The following is an 11,842-nucleotide window of genomic DNA, read 5'->3' on the forward strand; positions in this document are numbered from 1 at the left end:
CACCAACATGGTAACACACACATACACAGTAAACTGCTATCAGATACTGGATGGGCACACGCCCGGCCAGCCACCTTGACACGCAGCAGACAGTCTGTCACACATTCATAGCACAACAATCACAGGCACAGCCAGTTACCCGCTATGATGTGGTGGCATAGGGGCACCCACATCCCAGACCCAGAGGTGACAACCGTCATGAGCAGAGACAGGCACTACATGGTATACAGCCACACAGGCCCAGACACCCGCGCATGCAGGGCTCACATGCTACTATAGACTGAACATGTCTCCCGAGAATTCCTGGGTGAAATCTAACCCCCAAGGTGATGGTGTGAGGAGGTGGGGGCTTCGGGGTGATTAGGTCACGAGGGTGGAAAGCCCACCAACAAGATCAGTGTCCTTATAAAGGACCTCAGAAGGCTTCCGGCCCCTTCTCCCACGTGAGGACCAAGCCAAAAGGGTGTCTACAACCCAGGAGGTGGGGCTCTTAACCCAACACTGGACCTGCCTGCGCCTTGAACTATGAGAAGTAAATGTGCGTTGTCTGTACGTCACCCAGCCAATGCTACTGTCATAGCCGCCCAAACAGACCAGGACACACGCTGACGTGGCCCCCAGAGCCCAGGACAGGTGGCTGCACACACCGGCCATGACATGGCACAGCCACAGCCCTCAAGAGGTGGAATGGCCACGTCACCCTCCTCCAGGGCAGAGACCAGGCTCCAAGCTGTCAGACCTCTTAGACACCTCGATGGCCTGTCCCAGCGCCGGAGATAGGACAGGACCAGCTGGGCACAGGTATAATGACCAGAGGAAGGAAGAGTCACACACCCCGACCCACGAGCATGCGGGAGGGCCACACGAGCATCTGAGGACCACTTAAGTACTGACACTTGATGTTCGTGGCCCCATACGTCCAAACAGACCCGCAGACAGTGGCCTACAATCACCAGGACAACACGTACCTGCGAGGAGTAAACACTCAGGCACACACGTGAACGGCGCTCGTCCAGCCTACGGCTCCACAAAAATCACCATCCCGTCACGCGCGGAAACAGGCAATGACAATTTATACGCATAAAACACAGCCGCACACCAAGAGCTGTCACATATGCGTGGTGACAGTCCCAAACCCAGGTACTGTCATGGCGCATGCCCACACTGCAGGTGCCCTCTCTCCCCCTGACCCCAGGCGTGCACGCGTGCATTCAGGCACACACACATGTGTGCACTCCACACATGCACCCGCATAGGTGAAGCCATACACACCCACCCAAGCACACACGTGCATGGTGCACAAACACGTGTGCACACACGTACACCAGAAACACAGATGCATGTGCACGTGTGTGTGGTTACACACGCCCACACCCACTGCTGCACTCACGTGTAGGCACGTGCTAGGACAGGAAGGCTTGCTTGCACGTGTATATTCACACGGGGGGGAGCACACACACACACAAACGCAAATGCATGCAAAGACCTCAACACACACAAACACATGCACACACCTCACTGCAGCTGCACCATCCCTGGAGCTCACGGCCCCGCTGGTGGCCACCACGTCACCATGCCACCCAGCCACCTTCCCCGCACTCACAGCAGGGGCCCGTGGATGCCATCCCGGATGCTCATCACCAGCCGCGGAGGCGCCACCTCATGGCACAGGTAGTGGCTTGAGTCGGCCGTTAGGCGGAAGTAGCCGTCCACCAGCGACACCAAGGACCGGGCCGCAGCCCGGGAAGGCAGGGTGAGCTCCTACAGGCCGGGGGGATGTCAGGCAGCCATCGCCGAACGGAGGCGCCCCCCGCCCCCGCCCCCGCCAGGCCCCGGGCCCCACCAGGCACTTGTCCTGACAGTGGATGCTGACTAGGTGCTCTTTCAGCACCACGTGGGTGATGTCCTGGAAGTCACAGAAGTAGGCCCAGGGCGCTTCCTGAGGCCTGCCCACCGGGGGGCTGCCCCCCTCCTGGGCCTTGGTTTTCTTCCCTGATGGGCCAGTGCGGGGGTTCCTGCTGCTACCGTCGTCGCTGCGGAGACCCTGGAAACGCAGCAGGGCCACACCTGCTCAATGCCCCGCACATTTCTCCCGGGGAGAGGCTCCTCGCTCCCGCCCCCCCCGGCCCGCCCCAAGTCCCCATGTCACAGATGGGATGGAGACCCTCCCCCGAGAGATACACCCGCCAGAAGCCAGAACCTCAGGGAGGTAGAGAGGGGGAGCCGAGCCCTCTCACCCGCACGTACCAGACGAGGGTCCCTCAAAGGTACAGGGCCCAGAAAGTAGGTCCCCAGGGGGTAGACAGAGACAGAGCTGCTCCCCCCAAAAAACAACCCCCAGGCACAGACAGATACCCTCCAGAGCCACATGGGGGGAGGGCTCACAGCAGCCACCTTCAGAGGCCAAGGCTAAGCAGGAAGTCCAGCCCCAGCCTGCCCTGCCTCCCCCTCCCCCACGCCCCGATGGAAGAGGTACTCTGCTCACCTCTGCCTGTACTGGCCGCCACCGGATGCCGCCAGTGCCTGTCACCAGCACCTCATGTGTGGGGGGTCCGGTGGCCAAGTCAGGCCCTGGCTCCAGGAGGGACTGGCCACTGTCCCGGACATAGCAGGGCCCCCCCGCGGCCTGGGCCTGCTCCTCCAGGTGGCACACAGGCACGCGCTCCGTGCCGAAGCGGGGTGCCAGCTGCTCGAGTGTGGCCAGGTACTTGACCATGATGACCTGCTGGGAGACGTGGCCCGGCTGGAAGGCCCGCACAAACCTGCGGAACAGTCTCCGCAGGCGCAGCCGTGTTAACGCGTTGTGCCGCCGGATCTGCAGCCGGAAGGAGCGCGGGATGCAGTCCTTGAAGCTGGGGGGGTGGGGCGGGGACAACCAGGAGGGGCCGGTCAGGAGCCCAGGCTGCGGGCCCTGCTGCGGGACGCCGGGCGAGCAGCCTAACCTCTCTGAACCTCAGCTGCCTCGGCTGGAAACCAGGCAGGCCGTCGTGCAAGTAGAAAGACAACACAGGTGACAGGGCCGGCACAGGAGGGCCGGAGGGGCCGGAGGGGCCGGAATTCGGGAGCAGACACCGGGGCTAACGCCCCAGCTCTTGGACAACCTCCTAAAGGGTTCGGCCTTCTCATATATGAGCTGGGGTCAAACAGGGCCCACTCCCCGGCCTGAGGCAAGTAGGGCTGCTGACTGACACCTGATGCGACCTATGTATGTGAACGTCAGGTGTGTCGGTCAAAGTCACGGTCAGTTTTTATCACCGCTATCAGCATCATCGAGGAAAGGCACAGCCCTGGGAGGCCCCTCTGCTCCTCACAAACCCCTCCCCCCTCCCCCCACCGCCTGCCTGGCATCCGACCACCAGTACCGCTCACTCGCTCACTCAGGTAACGGATGTCTGAGCCCCAGTCTCTGTGTCCCAAGCCCTCTCTGCCACCCCTAGACCAGAGGGATCCGAAAGCTTGAGGTGGTAGCTGCCTCTTGCCCCCACTTGCAAGCTTCCCAGGGCTCCGTGGAGCCCTCGGGAGAAGGGTCCCCTGACTACAGCCTGGTGGGCTCCTGCTCTCGGGCCCCTGTATTCCAAGTACAGATCAGGAAAAAACCCTCTGCTGCCTACTGCCTCTGGGCCTTTGCATAGGCTTTTCCCTCTGCTTAGAATGCTTGGCCAACACAGTCCACAGCTGGATAAAGCTGACTCAACGTTCAGGTCTTAGCAGAAATGTCAGCTCCCCCGGGAAGGACATTCTCTGACATCCAGGCTAGAGGGGGTACCTCCTCTGGGCTTCCAAGCACCCTGGACTTCACTGTCCCAGCCCAGGTCTTCCAGAGTGGTAACACGACAGGGACAGAAAGATATGTGCTTTAAGAAGAACTGCTGGTCGTGAAAGATCCATTTCTCCCATCGCCTCCTCCAGGCAGTGTACCCGGATTACCCAGGCCTTCACAGGAATGGAGGTGCAGACAGCTCGCTCCCAGCTCCCCATGCTCTTTCTCATGTCCTTCCTTCCCTTGAACTCTAAGGAATTCTCCAACCACACATCCTACAACACCTCCAGGTCTCAGAGTCTTGGCACTGGCTGCTCTCTGTTGAGGGTCCCTCCTCCCAGATACCCACCCCGCTGCCCCCTTCCCTTTCTTCAAACCATGGAATGTGAATGCTACGTTCTCAGTGAGGGCTTCCCGGAGAGCCCAGCCTGAAATCGCACGCCCCTCATTCTCTGACACTCTCCTTCCTCCCTCCCCGCTTACTGTTTCCCCTGTGCGTTTATCATCACCTGAAACACGGGACCTTTTGCTTTTGTTATTTTGTTTAGGGCCTGGCTGCTTGACCAGGCGTGAGCTCCGAGGGGACAGGGATTTCCGCCCGACTTGGTCACTGCTGCAGCCTCGGCCCCCAGCACTGGATAAGTATTGGATGAGTGTCTGCCGAATGGCAGTACGCAAGGTCTACCGTGGCTCCCAGATACCTGTCCCCGCCCCATTCGCAGACACCTGATCTTCCTGGCCACCTTCTCCAGGGGGATGCCATGGCAAAGGGCGAGGTGGCAAAGGTGCAGGAAGGCCATGCCCAGGCTCTCGTTCTTAAAATGGTGGATCTCTTCCTCGCTGGTCAGCTCCCACAGGGGTGCCACGTCATTCACAAACTCATGCTTGCCCTGGGGGTGGGGGGGAGGTCAAACAGAAAGGGGGGCATGAAAACCTGCTCACTGCCTGGCTTCTGTCCGCTCGGGGGATGGGAGGGAATCCCCCTTTTCTGGAAAGGCCAAATATGCAGCACGCATGCCTCCTCTGCCCACCCTCGGCCCGTGACAGACATGGCTAATTGATCCCAGCACTCCTTCCCACGCAATACATCTCAGAACCCTTTGGTTCAGGCAGCTGAAGGGTTCCAGATGGCATGAGCTGAAACCGATTAGCTTTAGTGAACTGGGGAGGGAAGTGGGGCTCCTCAGCTACCCCCAAGTCCCTCCCAAACAGTCCCATGTCCCCACAGCCTGGCGCACACCTGCTCAAAGAGGTACTCAAAGGAGGCTGGGTCCAGGAGTTGCACCCCCTGCTCTGCCCGTTCGGAGGAAGGCTTGGCCCCGGGGGGCCCGCAGCGGTACACGGCTGGCTCCTGTGGGTTCATGCTGTGCCAGTTCCGGAAATAAAACCTGCAGGAGGGGAACGGGGGCGGTGTTGGGGAGCAGCTGGGGCCTCAGCACGGGCTCAGACCGGCTCTGGGAAGATGGGGTGTGGGGGAACGAGGGAGCAGAACCGAAGGGGGCAAGACTCCCAAGGGGCCTTGACCCACCTCATGCGGAAGTACAGTGTCAGGTTCATGTCTCTGGAGACCTCCAAGATGTGGTTTGGGGGCAGCCACACCTGGGCCTGGGCATCAAAGAGGGCGAAGAGATTGAGGCAGGAGGGAGTGATGCCTGGGACAGGGGAGAAACGAGGTCAGGAGCCCGCATCTGCCGCCCTCTGCCCGGTGGGCCCCCTCCTGGGCCCTCCCCTCCCCGGGCCTCCCCCTGCACGTCGAGGGCAATGCAACATGTTGACCGTGCTGTGGCTTCACGGACTATATTCCCCCCTCCTGGTTTCTGAACAACAGGATGTTGCCGGAAGGGATACGCAGGTTCCCAGGCCTGGAAATAAACTGTCCCGCCCTCTTCCCTGCCTCGGGGTGTCGAAAACCCTTGAGCAGAAGCCGCAAGATGGAAGCAAACCATCTGACCTGCATTAGATGTTAGGTAAACCTTCACTGGCCTTGACCCAGGAGAATTTGGGAGGCCTATTCCTGGAGCAAGAACCTATCCTAGACTGGCCAACCCAGCTCTCCAAGCTGCTGGCACTCTGCCTAGTCGCGCTCGGAACTGCAGCCCCGAGGGACAGCCACCCGCCTGCTGGACGCCAGAGCCCTCTTAGACGAGCCTTGTTCCAAAGAGATCTCATCTCAGGTCCCCAGACCTGCCTCTTGTCTGCCCAGCTCTTTAAACTAGGACTTGGTCCTTGTCCTTGACTCCAACCCGCCCCGCCAGCAACCCACATCGGATGGGTCACCAGGCCTGCTCTTTCCGCATCCTCCCCCTCTCCGGGGTCCTTCAGATCCAAAACCCAGCCCTACGCAGCCTCCAACCCCGCAATTATTCCCTACACCGGCCGCCCAAGGCATCCTGTTCTACACACCACTTACGAATTTCACCGAAGACAGTCCACCCGGAATCATTTATCATCACCAAAGTACGGACACAAGATAAAGATCCAGGGGAGCCTGGGGGGCTCAGTTGGTTAAGCGTCCGACTTCAGCTCAGGTCATGATCTCAGGGTTCGTGAGTTCGAGCCCCGTGTCGGGCTCTGTGCTGACAGCTCGGAGCCTGGAGTCTGCTTAGGACTCCATGTCTCCCTCTCTCTCTCTCTCTCTCTCTGCCCCCCCCCCCCGCTTGCTCTCTCTTTCTCAAAAATAAAATAAAACATTAAAAATTTAAAAATTTTTTAATTAAAAAAAAAAAGATAAAGACCTAAAACTCGTCTACTACCATTGAAGGCCCTGCCTACATCCACTTCCTTTCTCCTCCCATAAAGAGGTAACCATCCTCCTGAAATAGAGTTCATCGTTTCCATATCCTCTATGACCTACTCTCAGGTGTTATAAGCTCTAAATCTGGTTTCACACTATCAGTGTCCTTCTACAATTTGCTTTCTTTTAAATTTTTTAATGTTTATTGATTTTTTGAGAGAGAGAGAGACAGCAAGCGAGCAGCCAGGGAAGGGCTGAGAGAGGGGGAGAGAGAATCCCATGAAGGCTCTGTGCTGTCAGTGCAGGGCTTGAACCCACAAACTTTGAGATCCTGACCTGAGCCGACACCAAGAGTTGGAGGCTTAACCAACTGAACCAACCAGGTGCCCCTACAATTTTCTTTTCCTTTTTTTTAAAAAATGTTTTTAGTGCTCGCTTGGGCAGCACATATACTAAAATTGGAACGATACAGAGAAGATTAGCATGGCCCCTGCGCAAGGATGACACGCAAATTCGTGAAGCGTTCCATAAAAAAAAAAAAAAATGTTTTTAAATTTGTGTTTATTTATTTATTTTTTTAGTTTTTGGGGGGCACCTGGGAGGTTCAGTTGGTTGAGCACTGAACTTCAACTCAGGTCATGATCTCAGGGTTCAAGAGTTCAAGCCCCGCGTCGGGCTCTGTGCTGACAGCTCAGAGCCTGGAGCCTGCTTCAGATTCTGTGTCTCCCTCTCTCTCTGACCCTCCCCTGTTCTCGCTCTGTCTCTTTCTCTCTCTCAAAAGTAAATAAACATTAATAAATAAATAAATAAATAAGAAGTTTTCAATGTTTATTCACTTTTTCAGAAGGAAAGGGACAGAGCACAGGCAGGGGAAGGGTAGAGAGAGACAGAGACACAGAATCCGAAGCAGACTTCAGGCTCCAAGCTGTCAGCACAGAGCCTGATGAGGGGCTTGAACCCACGAACCATGAGATCATGACCTGAGTCAACTCTGGATGCTTAACCAAGTGAGCAACCCAGGAGCCCCTCGTTTCTTTGTTTAATGTTTATTTCTGAGAGAGAGGGGTAGGGGAGAGGGGCACAGAGAGAGGGGGACAGAGGATCCAAAGTGGGCTCTATGCTGACAGCAGCAAACCCAACACAGGTTTGAACTCAGAACAGTGGGATCATGACCTGAACCAAAGTCAGATGCTTCATCGACTAAGCCCCCAGGTGCCCCTGATTTTTCATGTTACAGAAGGTTTTAAAACCTCACACGTGAGGGGCACCCAGCTGGCTCAGTCAGTAGAGCATGAGACTCTTGATCTCAGGGTCATGAGTTTGAGCCCCAAGTTGGATGCAGAGATTAAAACATAAAAGTTAAAATTAAAAAACGGGGCTCTGGGTGGCTCAGTTGGTTAAGCATCCAACTTTGGCTCAGGTCAGATCTCAAGGTCATGGGTTCAAGCCCCACATCAAGCTCTGTGCTGACAGCTCAGAGCCTGGAGCCTGTTTCGGATTCTGTGTCTCCTTCTCTTGCTGCCCCTCCCCTGCTCACATTCTGTCTGTCTGTCTCTTTCTCTCTCAAACATAAATAAACATCAAAAAAATTTTAAATGGGGCGCCTGGGTGGCTCAGTCGGTTAAGCATCCGACTTCAGCTCAGGTCATGATCTCACAGTTCATGGGTTCGAGCCTCACGTCAGGTTCTGTGCTGACAGCTCAGAGCCTGGAGCCTGTCTTCAGATTCTGAATCCCCCTCTCTCTCTGACCCTCCCCTGCTCATGCTGTCTCTCTCTCTCTCTCTCAGAATAAAACATTAAAATTTTTTTAATAAAATAAAATAAATCAACTTCCCACATGACATGTGTAACTTTGGTTGAATTCCTTTTTCCCCGACAGTGGAACATTTCGGCATTCAACCTGACTGCAAGGTACGCATTCCCCTACAGAGGGACCCTGACGGCCTCCCGCAGACGGAGGACGCCCCATCTGGAGACATCTTCCTAAAGAACCAATCTGTTTCACTTTCTGGCTTGAACCTTCCATGGTTCCCCATTGCCCCATGAGAAAGCCCAACCCCCTTGGCACAGAATAACCATGACCCGGACCCTGACAAATCAGGCTCCGCTTTCAACTCCCACTTCCCTTTCCAAATTCTTGGAACTCACAACCTAGTCACTCATAAGATCTTTTGCTTCCTCAAAAGATCAAGCTGTTGGGCCCTTTACAAACACTGTTCCTTCCGCTGGGCATGTGTCACATCACCCAGCACACCTGTCTGAACTCTTGAAGAATCAGCCACCAACAGGAAAGTGCAACGTGTGGTGGGAATCCACCATTAGGTCCCCATCAGACTGTGGGTAAGGCGGTTTGAGAGAACTTCCTAGAAATTCTTTCCATGTAAGCAAAGTCCCATCGGAGAGACCTTCTCCTCTGGAAGAAAGAATTACACTTTTGGGGGCGCCTGGGTGACTCAGTTAAGCGTCTGACTCTTAATTCAGTTCAGGTCATGATCCCAGAGTTGTGGGATCAAGCCCCACACTGGGCTCCATGCTCAGCATGGAGCCTGCTTGGGATTCTCTCTCTCTTTCTCTCTCTTGGGCCCTCTTCCCTGCTCATGCGTGCTCTCTCTCTCTCAAAATAAATAAAACTTTTTTTAAATTACATTTTTGGGGGGTGCCTGGGTAGCTCAGTCGTTTAAGTGTCCAACTTCGGCTCAGGTCATGATCTCACGGTTCGTGGGTTCAAGCCCCGCGTTGGGCTCTGTGCTGACAGCTCAGAGCCTGGAGCCTGCTTCAGATTCTGTGTCTCCCTCTCTCTCTGACCCTCCCCTGCTCATGCTCTGTCTCTCTCTCTCAGAAATAAATAAGACATTAAAAAAAGGGTTTTTTAATTACATTTTTGGTCCCTCTACTGTAGGCTCTCAGCCATTCCATAGTTGCTTACTGCTCTCAGGAGAAGAGTGTAAACTCTGAACCCTTTCCTTGGCATTTAAGGCACTGTAAGATCTGGCCCTGGCTGACCTCTCCCCGATGTCCCCTAGCTGGAGGTCACTGCCACACTGGTCTCCCCCCTCCCAACCTCCCCCACCGGGCTACTCCCCACACAGCAGCCAGGGAGCACCCATGATGCCTGAGTCCAGCTATGTCCCTCCTTTGTTCACCGTCCTCCATAGCTCCCACCTCACTTGGAATAAAGTCCCAAGTCCTCCCTGAGGCCCACAAAGCCCTGCCCAACCTGCCCCCTCACCCCCCACCCTGCCCTCGCTTAGTCCTGCCCCCTCCTCCACTCACTCTGCTACAGCCACATTGGCCTCCTTGCTGTCTCTGGCAAATTCCTACCTCAGGGCCTTTGCACATGATATCCTCTGCCGTGTACCATCCCCCCCCAGATAGCTCTGTGGCTCCCTCCCTTATCTCCTGATTTTTTTTTTAAGTTATCTCTACACCCAACCTGGGGCTTGAACTCACAACCCTGAGGTCAAGAGTCATACGCTCTACCAACTGAGCCGGCCAGGAGCCCTCTCCCGAATTTTTAACTTTTCTCCATCATCTATCTGTGCTGTCCTACGCAGTTTTCTTCTTTATTGTGTTCCTTGCTGCTGTTCCTTTTGGAATATCAGCTCTACAAAAGCAGTGATTTGGGGCTGGCACACTACAGGTGCTCAGTTGATGTCTGCTGAGTGAATGGGCAGAAGGATGGACGGACGGACGGACAGGCCGACGGATGGATAGACCCACCCGCGGCTGTCAGCACCTCCACTCCCGCCACACGGCCAGCGCCCCAGACTCACCGACTCTGCGTGCGATGTGGATGCAGACCTCCTCTGCGGTCAGTGTGGCCTCGCTGAAGGTGACCCAGGGGTCCCCGCCGTCAGGGCCAGCCCAGTGCAGAAGGACCTTCAGGCCTTCCCGGGTGGCCATGGGCTGAGCATCCCCATCAGGCCTGCCGTTCCTGGTGGTGACACCCCAACGGCACAGAGGCATGCTCTTGATGGCTGGCTCGGCTGGGAAGAGACAGGCCATCAGCCCCCAGACCTTGGCCTGACGTCCCCCCAACCTTCCACCCATCCAGGCTGAGGCCTGAGGGGAAGATTCTGGAACCCCCTCTCAATGAACTTAAGCACCCAATTCCCCTCCCTGAGCCTATTTCTACATATGTTTGGCGGAGTTAGGGAATACGCCCCCACCTATGAGATCTGTCGTGAACAACAGTGAACCCCTTTATCGGCCCGTTCACCAATATAAAAACCTGTTTTGAACCCACCTTCCCCAAAGCACCAGGCAGGCAAGTGTGGTCAAACAGGCCAGGGGCAAATCTTGGATCCCTCGGTGTCAACTCAGACAAGTCACTTAGCCACACTGCGCCTCAGTTTCCCCAGCGGAAAATGGAGATGCTGGGAGCATTGCCATGAAAAGACGGTTGTAACATCACAGCACAGCCCTTAATGCCGACATGAAAAAATAACAAATATGACAAAAATGAGAATTAAGTCATTACTATTGGTTCCATCGTGCGGACCATCTTTCTCTTGCAGGCCAGGATTCCTGCCCCCCACATCTCCCCCGCTGAGTGACCCAAGGTCCTGCTGGCTCCCCTGAGCCTAGGAGGGCTTGTGTTTCGTTTTCTGCCCTCAATTCAGCTGTGGACTTTTCTAGAGCCCGGCCCAGGCCCCCAAGTCCTCCAGTTTTAAGATAAACAGGAATCGGGAGAAGAGAATGTCGTCAGAGCACAAGGTCACATTCCTCGGGAATCAGCCCCTCTCTGAGCCTGTCTCCTCATCTGGAAAATGGGCATGTAACAGCCTCTCCTTCAAAGGACTGTTGGAAGGATTCAGTGAGACGCGGCAGGGAGAGCGCTCGGCACAGGGCCTGGCAGGCGGTAGGTACTTAATAAATGTTCGCGATTATTATGTGTTAGCATTTGAGAAAGTATTGCGGGGGAAAGAGTTTAGAGGTCCATTTCCTCCTTCCTCATTCCCACCGGGCTCAGAGCCAGCTCTGCAGATGGGGTAGGAGTGAGGTCTGCACTCAGGACGTCCGCACCCCTCACCCCCCACCCCCACCCCAAACACCCAAATCTCGAAACTTTGCTGGCAGCGGCAGGAACCGCGACGTGCACCCACCAGGCATTGACCAGTCACAAGGCAGCGGGTGTTGCTATCCACTCCCCCCACCCCACCCCTCCGCCAAGCGCAGCCACTCCCCCCCCATGCCCCCCCCTCAGCCTCCAGCCTCGCCTCCCGCCTGCCGCTTCCCTCTAGAAGACCTCCCGGAGACGCCAGGCTCACCCTTCCCCCGACTCAGGCTCGAACCCGGGACCCCGCCCCGCAGCCAAGAGCAGCCACCGCCAAATCGCCGCCGAGAC

The 11,842-nt window shown here is 56.1% G+C and overlaps 1 protein-coding gene and 1 non-coding gene across 6 annotated transcripts in view; one reads left to right on the forward strand and one right to left on the reverse strand.

The window, feature by feature from the left end:
- Positions 1–11,842, reverse strand: part of TYK2 (tyrosine kinase 2) — a 22,760-nt gene extending 10,918 nt beyond the window's left edge. For 4 of the 5 annotated variants that reach the window (XM_039251045.1, XM_039251044.1, XM_039251043.1 and 1 more), the window contains exons 1-7: positions 10,269–10,500; positions 5,289–5,412; positions 5,001–5,148; positions 4,487–4,650; positions 2,486–2,852; positions 1,844–2,044; positions 1,604–1,761 (exon numbers count right to left, since the gene is read on the reverse strand). In XM_039251045.1, coding sequence (XP_039106976.1) covers positions 1,604–1,761; positions 1,844–2,044; positions 2,486–2,852; positions 4,487–4,650; positions 5,001–5,148; positions 5,289–5,412; positions 10,269–10,500 — 1,394 coding nt within the window. Of the gene's footprint in view, positions 1–1,603; positions 1,762–1,843; positions 2,045–2,485; positions 2,853–4,486; positions 4,651–5,000; positions 5,149–5,288; positions 5,413–10,268; positions 10,501–10,741; positions 10,919–11,765 lie in introns of those variants that run through there. The other variant, XM_039251046.1, reaches the window with a different exon arrangement.
- On the forward strand, positions 6,923–7,029 carry LOC120244489. The gene has a single exon (XR_005531553.1). It is a non-coding gene; the product is annotated as a U6 spliceosomal RNA (small nuclear RNA).

This window comes from Hyaena hyaena, unplaced genomic scaffold, assembly GCF_003009895.1.
Source record: "Hyaena hyaena isolate Hyena2069 unplaced genomic scaffold, ASM300989v1 scaffold_392, whole genome shotgun sequence".
Lineage (NCBI taxonomy): Eukaryota > Metazoa > Chordata > Mammalia > Carnivora > Hyaenidae > Hyaena > Hyaena hyaena.